The sequence below is a fragment of the Neofelis nebulosa genome, chromosome 11 (assembly GCF_028018385.1).
Source record: "Neofelis nebulosa isolate mNeoNeb1 chromosome 11, mNeoNeb1.pri, whole genome shotgun sequence".
NCBI classification, from domain to species: Eukaryota; Metazoa; Chordata; class Mammalia; order Carnivora; family Felidae; genus Neofelis; species Neofelis nebulosa.
Genome location: NC_080792.1, coordinates 66,793,321 through 66,806,670, shown reverse-complemented (window position 1 = coordinate 66,806,670; position 13,350 = coordinate 66,793,321). Strand labels below are relative to the sequence as shown.

At 61.9% G+C, this 13,350-nt stretch overlaps 1 protein-coding gene across 2 annotated transcripts; it reads right to left on the bottom strand.

Moving 5' to 3' along the window:
* Window positions 1-4,085: 4,085 nt before the first annotated feature.
* TBX1 (T-box transcription factor 1) lies at window positions 4,086-12,672 on the bottom strand. Of its 2 annotated transcripts, XM_058693004.1 has the most exons (9): window positions 12,472-12,672; window positions 11,787-11,906; window positions 10,137-10,506; window positions 8,041-8,142; window positions 7,031-7,202; window positions 6,298-6,453; window positions 5,614-5,681; window positions 5,429-5,529; window positions 4,086-5,057 (listed from the first exon to the last, which is right to left on the bottom strand). In XM_058693004.1, the coding sequence occupies exons 2-9, from the start codon at window positions 11,818-11,820 to the stop codon at window positions 4,570-4,572; spliced, it is 1,491 nt and encodes a 496-aa protein (XP_058548987.1). In that variant the 5' UTR covers window positions 11,821-11,906; window positions 12,472-12,672; the 3' UTR covers window positions 4,086-4,569. The 2 variants fall into 2 exon arrangements, with proteins under 2 accessions (XP_058548987.1, XP_058548986.1); XM_058693003.1 differs by having other exon boundaries at window positions 11,787-12,672.
* Between the last annotated feature and the right edge of the window lie 678 nt (window positions 12,673-13,350).

Below are 13,350 nucleotides of genomic sequence, written 5' to 3'. Positions count from 1 at the left end.
CTCCCACAGGGCAAGGGTCAGCACCCCAGCAGTAAGGGGAAACTGAGGCACAGAGGCTGCAGAACCTGGCAGGTGTGCTCTCCCTTACACCCAGCTCCAGGTTGGGCCACTGGAATCATTCTTTTGGCCCAGGAAGAAGCTCCTTGGGCCCCTGCCCTCCCTCTGTCTGCCTGCACGTGGCTCCCCTGGCTCTGCCGGCGCTGCCCCTGGCAGCTGTGGCCCTGTGGAATTCTCTAGTGCTCAGGCGCTTTGATCCGCAGCACACCTGGAGATCAGTGCCTCACATTCACCCAACTGTCACCACACAGGTCCCACACACTCTTCGGACGTCCCCCAGCCAGAGGGAAGGGGTGGCTGAAGCCCCACAACCAGGCTTCCTCTGCCTCTGCAACTCCAGGCTTGAGGTGCCACCGAACACACTCCCCTCGTCCATGCCACAACCTCAGTGTTCTGCCTCCGCACCCCAAATGCTTCCCTGTGTAACCAGCCCCTTCAGGTTATTTGTCATCAGAGACCTGTGTCCACATCTGCCTGTGCCCTATGACTCACCCGACACGCTTGTTTGGGCACTTTCTTTTTGTCCCCATAAAGGCATGTGGTGTTGGCCAGCTTTACTTAGTGGTAGTACTGGGGGAGGGTCCCATTCCAGAACATCCCTGCACCAGCCATGAGCCTGTGGATAAGACCCCATGGGCTGTGGGGTTGTTAGAGTGCTTGTGAGGAGGTGGCAACCATAGGGCTTGCCAAGGTGCCTGACACTTGGTAAGTCCTATAAAAATGCCAGTCATTTGTATTGGGGTATCCCACACACATTTCAGCCTTCCTAGGAATCTGGAAGGTTTATGTCAAAGACAGAGGCTCCAGCGCTGGAGGAAAGCAGGACAGCAGGTCCTACCTATGGCTCTGGTCTGGTCTTCCTCCTCTATTTTTTATTTTATTATTTTATTTTATTTTATTTTATTTTATTTTATTTTTATTTTATCTATTTATTATAGGCAGAGAGAGAGAGAAGCGGGGAAAAGAAGGGCAGAGGGAGGGGGAAAGAGAGAGACAGAGAGACAGAGAGAGAGAATCCCAAGCAGGCTCTACATTCAGAGTAGAGCCCAATGCGGACCATGACCTGAGCTGAAATCAAGAGTCGGACGCCCAACCAACTGAGCCACCCAGCACCCCTGGTCTTTCTCCTCTAAAAACAGTGAGCTGGGCTGCTGGGGGTGTCATCCCACCACACCCCAGGGTCTTTGGGTCCTCTAGACCCCTTATGTGGGACCCAAAGGAGTGCAGAAGGCAGTGGACAGGCCCCACCCCTCCTCTACTTAGTCAGGAGTTCACCTGTTTCATCCATTGCACATCCATTGTTTTTTGAGGGTTGAGGAGTCTGGGGTCCCTGGACCAGATTTCTGAGGCCCCTTCTAATCCAAGTTCTTCTCATCCTGAGTTGGCAGCTGGACACCTGGAGACAAGTGAAGGGAGCAGAACGGAACCTCTGGGCCAATTGGTGAACCTAGAGGAAGACACTGAGGCACGAGCCCATGAGGAACCAGATCAGATGGGACCCGAGACCCACACAGTGCAGCACGGCAGCTCACGGAAGGGGCAGGCCAGGTGTGCTCACAGAGGAGCCCAAAGCGAGGGACACAGAAGCTGCCAGGACAGTAGCTTCACAGGGAAGTCAGGGACTGTCTGGGGTAGCTGCCCATCGGAGTGTCAGCCCCACACGGCAGTCAGAGGTGACAACATTGGCAGCGCTCGCCAGGCACTTGTTCCAGGAATGAGTGACCAAGAGGGGCTCTGAAATGCGCAGCCCCCAGCAGAAGCTGGGTGACCGGAGCCACCCTTCCCTCGCCCTCTTCCCAGGATGGAAGATGGGTGACGGCCACCTACACTACAGTGTTGCATGGCCTACACACTGTAGGACTGCCTGGAGGAACAGCCCTCCCCCCCCCCCCCCCCCCGCGCAGTGCTGGACATCACAGCACCCATCATCCTAAAACAACTGAGTGCCCTTCACAGGAGACTGGACACTGGTAAGCAGTAAGAACTGACAGGTGGGCAGCAGTGTGGGCCATCCCTGCCACACCAGGGAGCACCCGGCGCCCTGCTGCATGATCCCATTTATGAGAAGTTCTTAAGGCAGGCAAACTCATCTATGGGGGCAGAGGGCAGAAAACCTTGCCTGGGGGGCTATTCCCCAGCACAGGGCAGCCCTCATCTGCAGCATCCAGCGAGCTGACCTGCAGCACATGTGCTGCCCAGCACTCGGAATGCAGCCAGTGAGGAACCAAATGTTTAATCTTATTCTATTTTTGTTCATTAACATGTAAGTGGCCCACTATGGCTGGCAGCCACCGTGTCGGACAGTGGTGCAGCTTTCTGTCTTGAGTAGGTGATGGTCATGGGAGGGGGTCCACATGCAGGAGGCTGGCCGGCTGCACCAGAGGCCCATATGCTCAGCTTCAACCTCTCATCTGCAGGCCGCACCATCATTGGTTCAGAGGGAAGCTTCTTCTCATTTTAGCTTTAAATGAAACCAAAGTGGAGCTCTCTCCAACTGTGGTTCTCACCCCCTGCCCCTCGCCATGGCCTGAGTGTTTGAAAGTGTGCAGAGAGACCAGCTCTGCTGGGCATAGCCCAACACTCCTGCAGGCCTCCCAGGACAAGAAGGGATGCAGGGCACATTTGTGGCACTAACATGAAACAGGCTGCATGAGTGGGGAGCCCAGTGGTGCATGCGGCTCACCCAGAGGGAGGTCTGCAGCAGGTGGCAGCAGGGCGTCCATCAGGGATGGGTGTCCAGAGCTGCCCTTAGGAGTCCCTGAAGCTGCATCCACAGAGCCCATTCAATCATATGCTGCGTCTTCACACCCTGGCACTAGATGACCTTTGAAGCTTTGGGGGACCCTGGCTCCAGAGCTCATTCCTCAGCAGCCTTGGTTACCCTTTGTAGACCTGCCTCATGGAAACACTTTCTACCGTCCAATTGCTAAGACTTCAGTCACTTCACATCATCAGATGGGTGAACACATCCTGGAAGAAACCATCCAGTCTAGGACGGACACTGGGAAATGACTGGCTGTGCTGGGGAGAGGTGGCACCAGGTTGCAGCAATTGCCACAAACGTACTCAGACAGACACAGAAGGGGGATAAAACCTCAGCCACTTGCATTTCCCGTCCATCATGTGTCCAAGTTAGCAGCCTTGACGTTGACCGGTTGTCAGCTTTTCCTGCCTGGACTCAGGAAGGGAGGGATCAAAGGGTTCCTCTGGCCCCATCCCTGGTGTTGAGTTAATGGGGAGAGGTCCGTCACCACCTGGCCTGGGGAAAATGCTTCACAGACAGGTTTCAAGATGACTCATGACCACTGTCATTGTACCCCCTGTCCAGGTCACTCCGTGGGGACATTCACAGGGAACAAAGTCAATAAACAGGGGAAAACGCAGGCCTGGGCTAGGTCCAGCCAGGGGAAATGCTAGAACAGCAGAACTGCCTGTTTTTGTCTTTCTGCTATCAGAGTCAGAGCTTCTCCCTTTCCCAGCCCCCAACTGGCAGTGTCCTGTCGTGATGGTTATTTCCAGCTTCCGTGGAAAAGCACCCAGTACAGGCATTGGTCCTGAAAACAGGCGAGGAGTGCCTGCCTAAATCCTAGAGGAGAGACAACTGCCTGCCAGAGTTAAGTAAAAAGACCCTATGTACACCTGGGACTGGGGCGGAGCCCCGGTACCTTCAGCCTGGGGGCGGGTGGGATGAAGCTGCGAGGTGGCAGTGGGGGTGGGGAACTGGCTGGCAGAGCCGGGAGGAGACCCTGGGAGCGAACCGGGTTGGGGCCACAGCAGAGGGGGCGGGGAGAGGACGGAGAGGGGCGTGGCCGAGAAGAGGCTCTGGAAACCAGCCCGGAGAAAGCGCTCGCAGGGCACTGTAGGGACACAGTGGGGACTGTGGGGACTGGAGCTGTGGGGCCTGGAGCATCGGCCCGTGGGGACTGCAGCTGGGGAGACCCCGAAGTCCCCGTATAGACCGGACTCTCTCCCCCCGACATCCCCGTGTGCGATCTAACTGGACGCAAATAAATGGACACGCAGGCAGCTTCCAAAAGAGGCGAAACCTTTATCAAGTCGGCGCCGGCGCGGTATCTACAGTATCTACAAATATCTACACGTATCTACACCGCCTGCAGACGGGCTCTCGGATCGTCTACACTGCAACTGCCGGCCGGGCCGGGGGGGGGGGGGGGGGCGACACGGTCTCGCGGAGAACAATAAATATCACTTCCTTCCGCCGCTGACCGGGCGCTTTGGCACTGGCGGGCGCGGACCCCGTGGCCCTCGGGGCTGGGGAGGGACCCGCGGTGGCTCCCGGAACTGGGGAACCATATACTTCGACAGCTGTCAGGGCTGGAAGGTGGAGGACCCCGATGGCTTCGAGGCTGGGGAAGGGGAGACCCGCACTGGCCCCCGGGGCTTGGGGGAACGTGTTCTTGGAAGGCCCTTGGGGCTGGGTGGACGGGAACCCCGACGGCCCTCAGGGCTGTGCGGGGACCCCGGGCGGGGAGCGGCCAGCGGGCGCCCGCATTATCTGGGGCAGTAGTCGTAGGAGCCGGGCGGCGCGGCCCCGGCCGACGAGTACATGTTGGCGGCGGCAGCGGCAGCGGCGGCGGCGGCGGCGGCAGCGGCAGCGGCTGGGCTCACGGCGGGGTGGTGGTGGTGCGGATGCGCGTGCGTGTGCGGGTGGTAGCCGTGGCCGCGCAGGCCCGGCAGCGGGTAGGGCGCCGGCCGGCTCTTGGGCCCGAGGTAATGGTCGTAGGCGGCGGCCGGGTACTTATACGGGTGGTGGTGCAGCGGCTCCGACGCGCCTGGCGCCTCCAGGCGCAGCTCCGGGTGCGGAGGGCTGGGCCGGCCTCCGGGCGCGCCGGGCAGCGGGACGAGACCGCCCGCGCCACCGGCCCCGGGCAGCGCTGGGCTCAGCACCCGTGCCAGCAGCTGAGGCGGGTGCGCCGGGTCCCCGAGCACGGCCGGTCCACCCGCGTCGCGCTCGAATTCTCGCCGAGCCTCGGCCGCCTCTGCGGGGAGGGCCGAGGGGTAAGCGCGGCGGGTCGGGACGGCAGAGAGGACCCGCGAGCGCTCCAACGGTCCTGGCGGGAAGGGGGCACAAGCCCGCGCTCGGACCCTCTCGGCCCCTTCTCGCCGAACCTGCCGGAGACCCGGAGCCTCCCCAGGGGCCCGCGCCCCTCCGCGGGCGGCAGGCGGGGCGGGCGGGGCGCAGCCGTCGGGCCGGGCGGGCGAGTGCGCGCTTGCCCGCCGCCACCGCCGTTGTGCAACCTGCGCGAAGGCCGCGAGCGCCCCTGGGGCGCAGGCGAGGCCAGCCTCGGCCGCCTGCCCGGGGCGGAGCGCGCGCAGGGCCGCGGCCCCGATTCCACGACCCGGGCCCTACCTTTCTCTGACCCGTTGGGCTGTGTGGGGGAGGCCACCGGGTTCCGCGAGCGAGCGAAGGCGCTCATAAGCGGCAGCGCGCCGGGCCGGTGGTTTCGGGGCCTGCGGAAGGGAGAAGGGCAGCGGGTCAGGGGGGCACCCCGCCAGTCTCCTGAACTGTAGCCATCACTTCTACAGGACACTCACCAGTCCTCCGGGTCGCAGTCTCGAAAGCCTTTGGCGAAAGGGTTGCTGGCTATCTTGAGCTGCGTGATCTGAGGAGGGGGGGTTGGGGAGTGGGCATTGAGCAAGTGGCCGGAGCTCCTGCGCTGGGGCCTGGAGCACCAGGGTAGCCTAATGTTAGAAGGGGCTCCCCCAATAAGAGCCCTTTTACTCTTCCAGGACAATAACCCTCCCACATTTACTCTCCCTTGCTGAGAGTTGTGCCTTTCTGCTGCCAAAGGGGGAGCTTCCTTTCTCGCTAAGGATCCCCTTTGTGGCCCCAAGTGATTGAGATGGAGACCCAGTGCCCCTGCCGGGGATGGGAATGTAGTCACCTCCACCGCCCACCCTGCAGTCAGGGGTGGGAGGGGATGCCCTAGGAATTTGGGTAAACCGTGGATCAGGCCCCTGATGGGGAGTTTCCGGAATGGTTTGGAAAACAAACTTTCAGGCCGCACTGACAGTTGCCGCTGGAAAGGTCAACCTGATAGGAGTCTGGGCTGGCCTGCAGCAGAGGGGAGGAGGCTGCTTGAGGCCTTTGAGGGTGGGACTCCATCGGCCGTTGTGTTCCACCAGGACCCGCAGTCTTTGGGTCCAAACCTCTTTCCCTCAGGCAGCAATTGGAAATTGCAACCCAGAAGTATTGAATTTGCATCCCCAGGGTCTCACCCGATGGTTCTGGTAAGCAGTGACCGCAGTGAAGCGAGTCTCCTCAAACACAAAGGTCTTAAAGTTCTCCTCAGCATATTTCTCACTATCTTTGCGTGGGTCCACATAGACAACATGGAAGCGGGGCTGGTATCTGTGCATGGAGTTGAGAATAATCTGGAAGACAAGGTGGCAAGTTTGGAACTAGGAAATGGGAGAAGGTCCAGATAAGCAGTGAATTTCCCAGAGAACTTGGACGAAACCCTTAATTCCTGAAATGAGGTCCAGCCATGGGGCTCAAGCGGAGACTGCAGTCAACTGGGGACCACCAGGAAAGACACCCCAAATGGCAAAAGATCAGAGTTTGGATTCTCTTCCCATAGGTCCTTCAGAACTACTTCAGGCCTACAGCGGGCAGTGGTAGGCGGCTGCAGGCCAGAGCTCAGCCCAGCAGGAAAGCGGCATCAGCCGCCTGGATCCTACAAAGCCTCCTGCGGCTACCCCCACACACCATCCTTTCCAGTTAAAAAAAAAAAAAAAAGACTCCAGCAAAAGATCAGGAATAGAGGGAGGGAAACAAGGTGACAGCCTCTCCCAGGCCTGAGAGCCACCAGGCCCTGAGCCCCTGACCGGTGGGGCCCCCTCTCCTCAGCCTGGCCCTCATTCACAGCCCAAGCTCGGCCTCTGGCTCTGGTCAACAGGGACTCCAGAGGGCCTGCCCAGGGTAGCCTGGGGAGGTGGGAGGATTGCTCACATGGCCGTTGTCGTCCAGCAGGTTGTTGGTCAGCTTGAGCTTGTCGAAGGACACAATTTGCTTCATCCACTGTGCACCCTTGGCAGGCGAGTCAGGGTGGTAGTGTACACGGCCTGGTGTGGCAGGGTCCGCTTTCCCGGCTACTAGCCAGGAGGAGCTGTGGAAGGCATACCTGGGGTAACACCAGAACAGGGGTCATGCCACGTAGGGTGAACAGAGAGGGCCTTGCCCAGTGAACCCCCAAAGTGCCTCTCATGAGTTTTCCTATCATTGGTGAACTCAAGCCTTCGGCTACCACACAGACTGGGAGCTTTTCCAAGGGGAATTGTGAAAAAAACAAAACTCCCCCCAGTCCCAATACACAAGACAGAAGAAAGCCGGGCACCAAGGGAGGAGGCTGGGCTCCGGGCGCCACAATTCGCTGCACGCGGGTCTGCCTGCTCCGGGCCTCCCCACCGCCGCCTCCGGTGTCGCCTGCGCGGCGGGAGCCCGGATTTGGCTGCGCCGGCGGCCTCAGGCGCAGGGCGGACCACGCTCTCTTTATTAATTGCTGTTAATTGTCCAGGCAGCTGAGGCCCGCCCAGCATAATCTCTCCCGGCCACCCCACCTTTCCTGCTCGGCTCCGGGGCCCAGCGTTCCCGGGGGATGGGGGAAGGGGACAAGGTGCCCACGCTCACCTCGTGGGAGAAGGAGACATGAAGAAAAGGCAGGGGCTGTGTGCGAGGGGCCTGCCTGCCTCAGGCAAGCTGGCCCAGGGGCGTGGAAGCTGTCTCGGGTCTAGAGCTGGTGGAGGGGCCCAGCCTATGTGACTCCCTCTGGGGGTGGGGTGTGTGGGTCTGGGGTCTGACCGGGTTGGGGAGGGACCAGGTCATGGGGGACAGTGGGGCTGGCGGCGCAGGTGCCTGGGACTCCCGGGCACTAATGTCCTTGTGGGCTGCCCTCCGAGGCATCACCAAGCAGGGACCAGCCACTTCCCAGGGCACCCTCCCTGATCCTGCTGGGCGCTCACCGGTAGCGCTTGTCGTCCACTGGAACGAAGTCCATGAGGAGCATGTAGTCGGCCATGGGGTCCATGCCGAAGAGCTTCACTTGAAATGTGGGGAACATGCGCCTGGGGGCGGCGAGGCCTCCGGTCACCTCAGGTGGGGGAGGGCAGGGCTGCCCCACCTTGACCAACCCAGGACAGGCGGCTTCCTGCCAGCGGCTGCATTCATCGGCCTGGCCCCTCCAACTCCTCTCCTCTCAGTCAGCTACTCTAACCCAACTAGGCCCCTGCCCAGCCAAGGGCAAGTAGAAGGGCAGAGTAGCCCCCTGGTCCCTTTTTCAAAACCCCAAAATGGCTCACTAAACACTACAGCTAAGCCTCCACCCCCCCAACATTGGTCTATGGCGTCTGCCACATTTGCCTGCATAGAGCCAGCCTAGCATTTGCTAATTCTCGGCTGTCCAGTCCAAAGCTAGCCTCAGCCAGCAGCACCGGATCAGTAAGACTCCCAAGATGCGGTTCCAGACATTCTCAGCCCTCCACAGAGCTTCCCCCAGCTCCATCTAAGCAACCGATGTAAACTCCCGGCTCGAACAAAATGAAACCGGGCACTCTTATGTGGTTCCCAAGAGTCCCAGTTGCCCTTTCGGCTGGGTCTATGGGGCTGCTCCCCAGTCCTTCCAGTGAGGCTGAGGCCTCAGAGCCCACAGACCCAATTTTTAGGCTCTGTCTCCAGCCCATTGCTGGAGTCCCCCCATCTTCCTCAGGGATATAAGTCCCCCTCCCCCCCCCCCACCACTGTTGCCCCCCGGACGGGATGCAGCTACTCTGGGAGAACTTGGCTTATTCTCTCATGTCCCCTAACTCTCCCTTCCCCCAGACTCCGACTCTATGACCCGTCCAGGCTCTTAAAAGGACATTCTGCAGCTCCTGGATGGGCCGCCAGCGTGGGCCGGCCCTGTACTGAGAGCACAGCAGTGCCAACCACTGGGGCCCCGGAGGACAGCATGAGGCTTGGCTCCCACCTGCCCTTCCTACGGCTTTGCCTCATAGGCAACTCCCTGCAGGCAGTGGGCAAAACACAGATGCCATGGAGCCAGCCCTCCTGGTCAGACCTGCCACCCCCACTTTTGCAGGCTGGTGGGTGCTGCAGAATGCTGGCTTCTGGGCTGAAGCCTGGCCACCGCCAACACCCTTGCTGCACTGGACTGGGCCAGAGGCTGGGGCACCGTCCTCAGGGGACAGTGAGGAGAGCCTGGAGAAGACCTACAGAGCTGAAGCTGAGCACAGGCCCCAGGATCCCCAGGGAGGACAGCCGGGGCAGGGAAACAGAAACCGCGAGAAGGCTCTGCAAACAGGCCTTGAGTTCCCCTTGGCTGTGTGGACGCAGAGCTGGTGTCTCCGTGTGTACATTAGACACAGCCCGGCACCCTCCTTTGTCTGCTGGTCAAATCGGTTGCATCGCAAAACTTGTTCCCCTTCTCTCTGGGCCCTTAAAACAAATACAGGCCAATTGGAAGGCAGCAGCCCCAGCAGCAACGCCAGGCCCCACAATCACCCGAAATTTAGGCCGGAGAAAACTGGGTAGCAACCTTCACGGAAGAGAGCAACTGTTTTTAAGGGTCTTAACTTTCTCCAAAAAATTTCCAGACAATTGTCTAGCTACCCCTCTTTACCTAACCCGTATAGAGTGAACTGGGTAACTAAAGACGTGAATTTCCTTTGAGGTGGGATCCACTGGGAGCTGGCTGGCTGGCAAGGCCGCTCAGGGGTGGCTGCCTAACCCCTAGCCCCGTGTGTTCCGAGCCAGCCCAGGCTTCCGGCCGCGGGTGCCTTGGGGCTGCGGAAGGGGAAAGCCGGTCTGCCGGGCTTCTCTCCACCAGCCTTCCAAGGCTGCCCGCGCCGTCCCCTCCGGCCCCGCTCGGCGCACCAGGCGGCTGTCGCCGGAGCCGGGACCGCAGAGAGCGAAGAGCCGGCTCGCGCCTAGAGGGGCCCGCAGGTGGCGGGGCCGCGCCCCCACCCCGCTTCTCGACTCCACTCGTGTGGATCGGACCGAGACGCGCTGCCCGAGACCCGCGCCACGTGGGGAGGGTCGCGGGCAGGGAGGGGGGCACCCTGACCTGCCGGCCTTGGTGACGATCATCTCGGTGCCCAGCTGATTGAACTCGTCCCACAGCGCCTTCATCTCCAGCTGCACGCTCACGCTGGCCACCTTCGCGTTCTTCTTCACCGGCGCCTTGGCGGCGGCCGCGCAGCTGGCCCCGGGGCCCTCGGGCTCGGCGGCGGCGCTGGTGGCGGCCCCGGCGGCCGGCGCGAACGGGTAGGCGTGCGGCGGCGGGCCCGGGGCGCCGGGGGCGGCGGCGGCGGCGCACGGGTCGTAGCGCGGCGGCGGCGGGGGCTCGCGCGGGCCGTACGGGTCGGCGCCCGGCGACGCGGCGCCCGGGAAGCCCCCCGCGGCCCCCAGGCTGCTCAGGCTGCTGGCCGTGAAGGCTGCAACGTCGCAGAAGTGCGAGAGCTGCGTGAGCCACGGGCTGGACACGGCGGAGATCATGACCCGCGGGCCGCCGCCGCCGCCGCCCCCGCCGCCGAGGTGAGCGCTGCCCCGCGCCCCGGGCCGAGTGGCGGGCGCTGCGCTGCGCCCCGGGCCGCGCCGCCCTACACCGCGGGCCGGCCCCGAGGAGGCGCCCCGCCCCGCCCCGCCCCGCGCCCCCCCCCCAAGCGCCGAGACAATGGCCTCCCTCCCCTCCCCCGTCCCTCGCCCCTCCCCCGCTCCTTCCCCCCTCCCCGGCCCCCAGCCCGCCCGCCGCGGCTCGCTCGGCCCGGGCCCCCCGACCGCCCGGACCGGCTCCCTACAGCGCCGGGCCGCCCGCCGCCCCTCGCTCTGCCGCCCTCCCGCGTTGCATTTCTCCTTTCTCTCTCCAGGCTCTTTTTCCAATTTGTTATTTCTTTACCTTTGTCTTCCTCCTTGAAATTTTCCCTCCTAAGCCTCTTTCCTTCTTCCACTATCTCTTTCGTTTCTCTTTATTTCTGTGTTATTTTCTGCCTTTCTTTTTCCAGTTTTGTCCCTCTCCTTTCTTTCCACTTCATTTTTCATCACTTCGTTTTTCTTCCCAGTCTGCCTTTGCCTCTTCTTTTTCTAGGTCTTTTCCTGTTATTCAGGGTTTTTTCCTCTTTTTTTAAAACAAAATAAAAACTGGAGGTTTTCTATAGCTTTTCCCTTTTTTGATGCCTTTATTTTTCGTCTTAAATTTCCCTTTACTTTATTCTTTTTCGTTCTCGGTCTCTTTATTTCTTTTTCATCTTTCTCACTTTTCCTACCTTCCTTTCGGGTTTTTGTGTTTTCTCCCTTCTCAATTACTTTTCCTCCCGGCTGCCCTCACCACTTTGTCTCTCATTTTCCTGGGTTCCCAGACTCCATGGCACTCTCCTCTCCTGCCAACTTCCCTCCCACCTCTCCCAGCTTGCGGCCACCTTTGCCCCCTTTCTCTGGTCCTTCTCTCTCCTGTCCTTCCTGGCTTCCACTAGTCCTATTCTGGGCCCGTGTCTAGCTCCTTGTGGGTCTCTGCAGCCGGGTTCCCAGGCTGGAGGTGCACAGGCTTTGAGCAGGATGCCTGCCCTTCCTCTCTGCTCCAGAGTCACTGGAAGCCTGGAGCCCACCCCGCCAGAGCTCCCTCTACCCACTCTGCCAGGGCCCTGCCAAAACTCTTTGCTAGGACCCCAAAGCAGCTGTGGCAGGGGGTCTTGCCGGCGGACACAGCGGGGAGGCTCACCTTCCATATCCCTGGTGACCGTGCTGAAGTGCATCCCGGCCGGGGATCCCAGCAGCCGGCGAAGCTTCGCCTGGTCGGAGGACCGGGGACCCAGGCGAGCTGTGCGCTCTACGGCCTCTGCTGCAACCAGAGAGGCGATGCTGAACGCGCTGGCCCGGGGAGACAGCGGGCTCCGCGCGTCCATAGGCGCCCGGCGGCCTGGCCGGCGCCGCCTCCGACTGCGTGCACCCAGCCGCACCGAGGCCGGCCCAGCCCACGGGACCCGGGGGCGGGGGCCTGCGGTGCCACTCAGCCTCCAGCCCTGGGCCCTAGGGATTATGGCGTCACGGCCCCCCACTCCGGGCCGGTGGCAGCCGAGGGGCCCAGATGGGTGGAGCGCCCTGGGAGTGTGGGGCCCTTCTGCTTTTCAAGCTCCCTGCCCCTGGCCTCTGCTCCCAGGGACCTCCGTGACCAGCGCTCTTCGAACATCCCGCTGTTCCCACCGAGGCGGAGGTTCCCTCTGTTCAGCGAAGCCACTGAAGCCACCGTCGGCTTCTACAGCCCCCGAACGGAGGCAGCTACGCTGGGAGCGCCCAGCCTCAACCTGTGTCGGTGAGGCACCGATGGGTCACCGTGGGGCCGCCTGGCTTGGCCTTGCCCCTGCCCTCGGCCCCTCCCGCCTCCTCCTCCCTGGCTGCCCCTGCACCTGGGTGAGGAGAGGGCAGTTCGGGCTCCGGCACTGGCCACAGGCGGACAACACCAGAGCTGTGGCGTCGTCTGTTCCTCGGCGCGGCGGAACAGGACGCAGCCCAGCAAATGCCCCCGAACCCCCTTCAGTCGGCTCACTGTCGTGCCTGGGGACCCCAAGCAGAGGCACGCCGCCCAGGCCGCGCAGCCCGGGAGCCCGAGCGTCACGCGCACCCGCGCGCACCGCCCGCCTCTGGTCAGGACGCTTATACATCCGGAGGGTGGGCAGTGCCCGCTCCTCCGACCTCCCCGCGCACCGACCGGGCGCAGGGAGGGCCGGGGGCGGGGCCTGGACTGGCCCAGGGAGCCGAGGACACGTCGGAGGAGTTCAGGCCGCCGGGTCGTATTGTATGCTGCCCCTGCCACCTACCCTGCATTCAGCCTGCCCACCTGGTTAGGCCCTGCTGCCTTGGTGCCCATCCAGGCCCAGCAGAGTGAGGCAAGACCCACCCTGAGGCCTCAAGGTCTCTAGGCTCAGGGATCCGGGACACTAAGGCCTAACTTGGTTTGTACCTTCCCCCACCTACTGCCACTGAGGTCTTCTCTGACCAGTTCAGGGCATCCATGCCTTTTCTGCCCAGGGTCTTCCTAGCAGAGCATCATATCTCCCAGCTTCCCAGGAGCCTCTCTGGCCCTTTGCCGAGGCTCTGGCTCTCAGGGCCTCTGTTTCCAAGCCTTCTCCGCCTGCAACCATATTGTGGGCCTTCGCCTGCGCTTGCCTGGGATAAGGGTAGGAGGCAGGCAGCCTCTCCCAGGGTTTTTACAGTCCCAGGGACTCAGACCCCAGGCTGGAGAGGGTGCTGTCTGGAAAGTGGGGAAGGCTCAGGAACTGAGCCTT

Bases quoted from the DNA above. Each gene is read 5' to 3' on its own strand.
- TBX1 (XM_058693003.1), bottom strand. From the start codon at position 11,970: ATGGACGCGCGGAGCCCGCTGTCTCCCCGGGCCAGCGCGTTCAGCATC. The intron at 8,143-10,136 runs GTCAGGGTGCCC...CGCCGCCCCCAG, and splicing joins ATCGTCACCAAGGCCGGCAG to GCGCATGTTCCCCACATTTC. The intron at 5,682-6,297 runs GTGAGACCCTGG...CCCCCTCCTCAG, and splicing joins CTGCTTACCAGAACCATCGG to ATCACGCAGCTCAAGATAGC.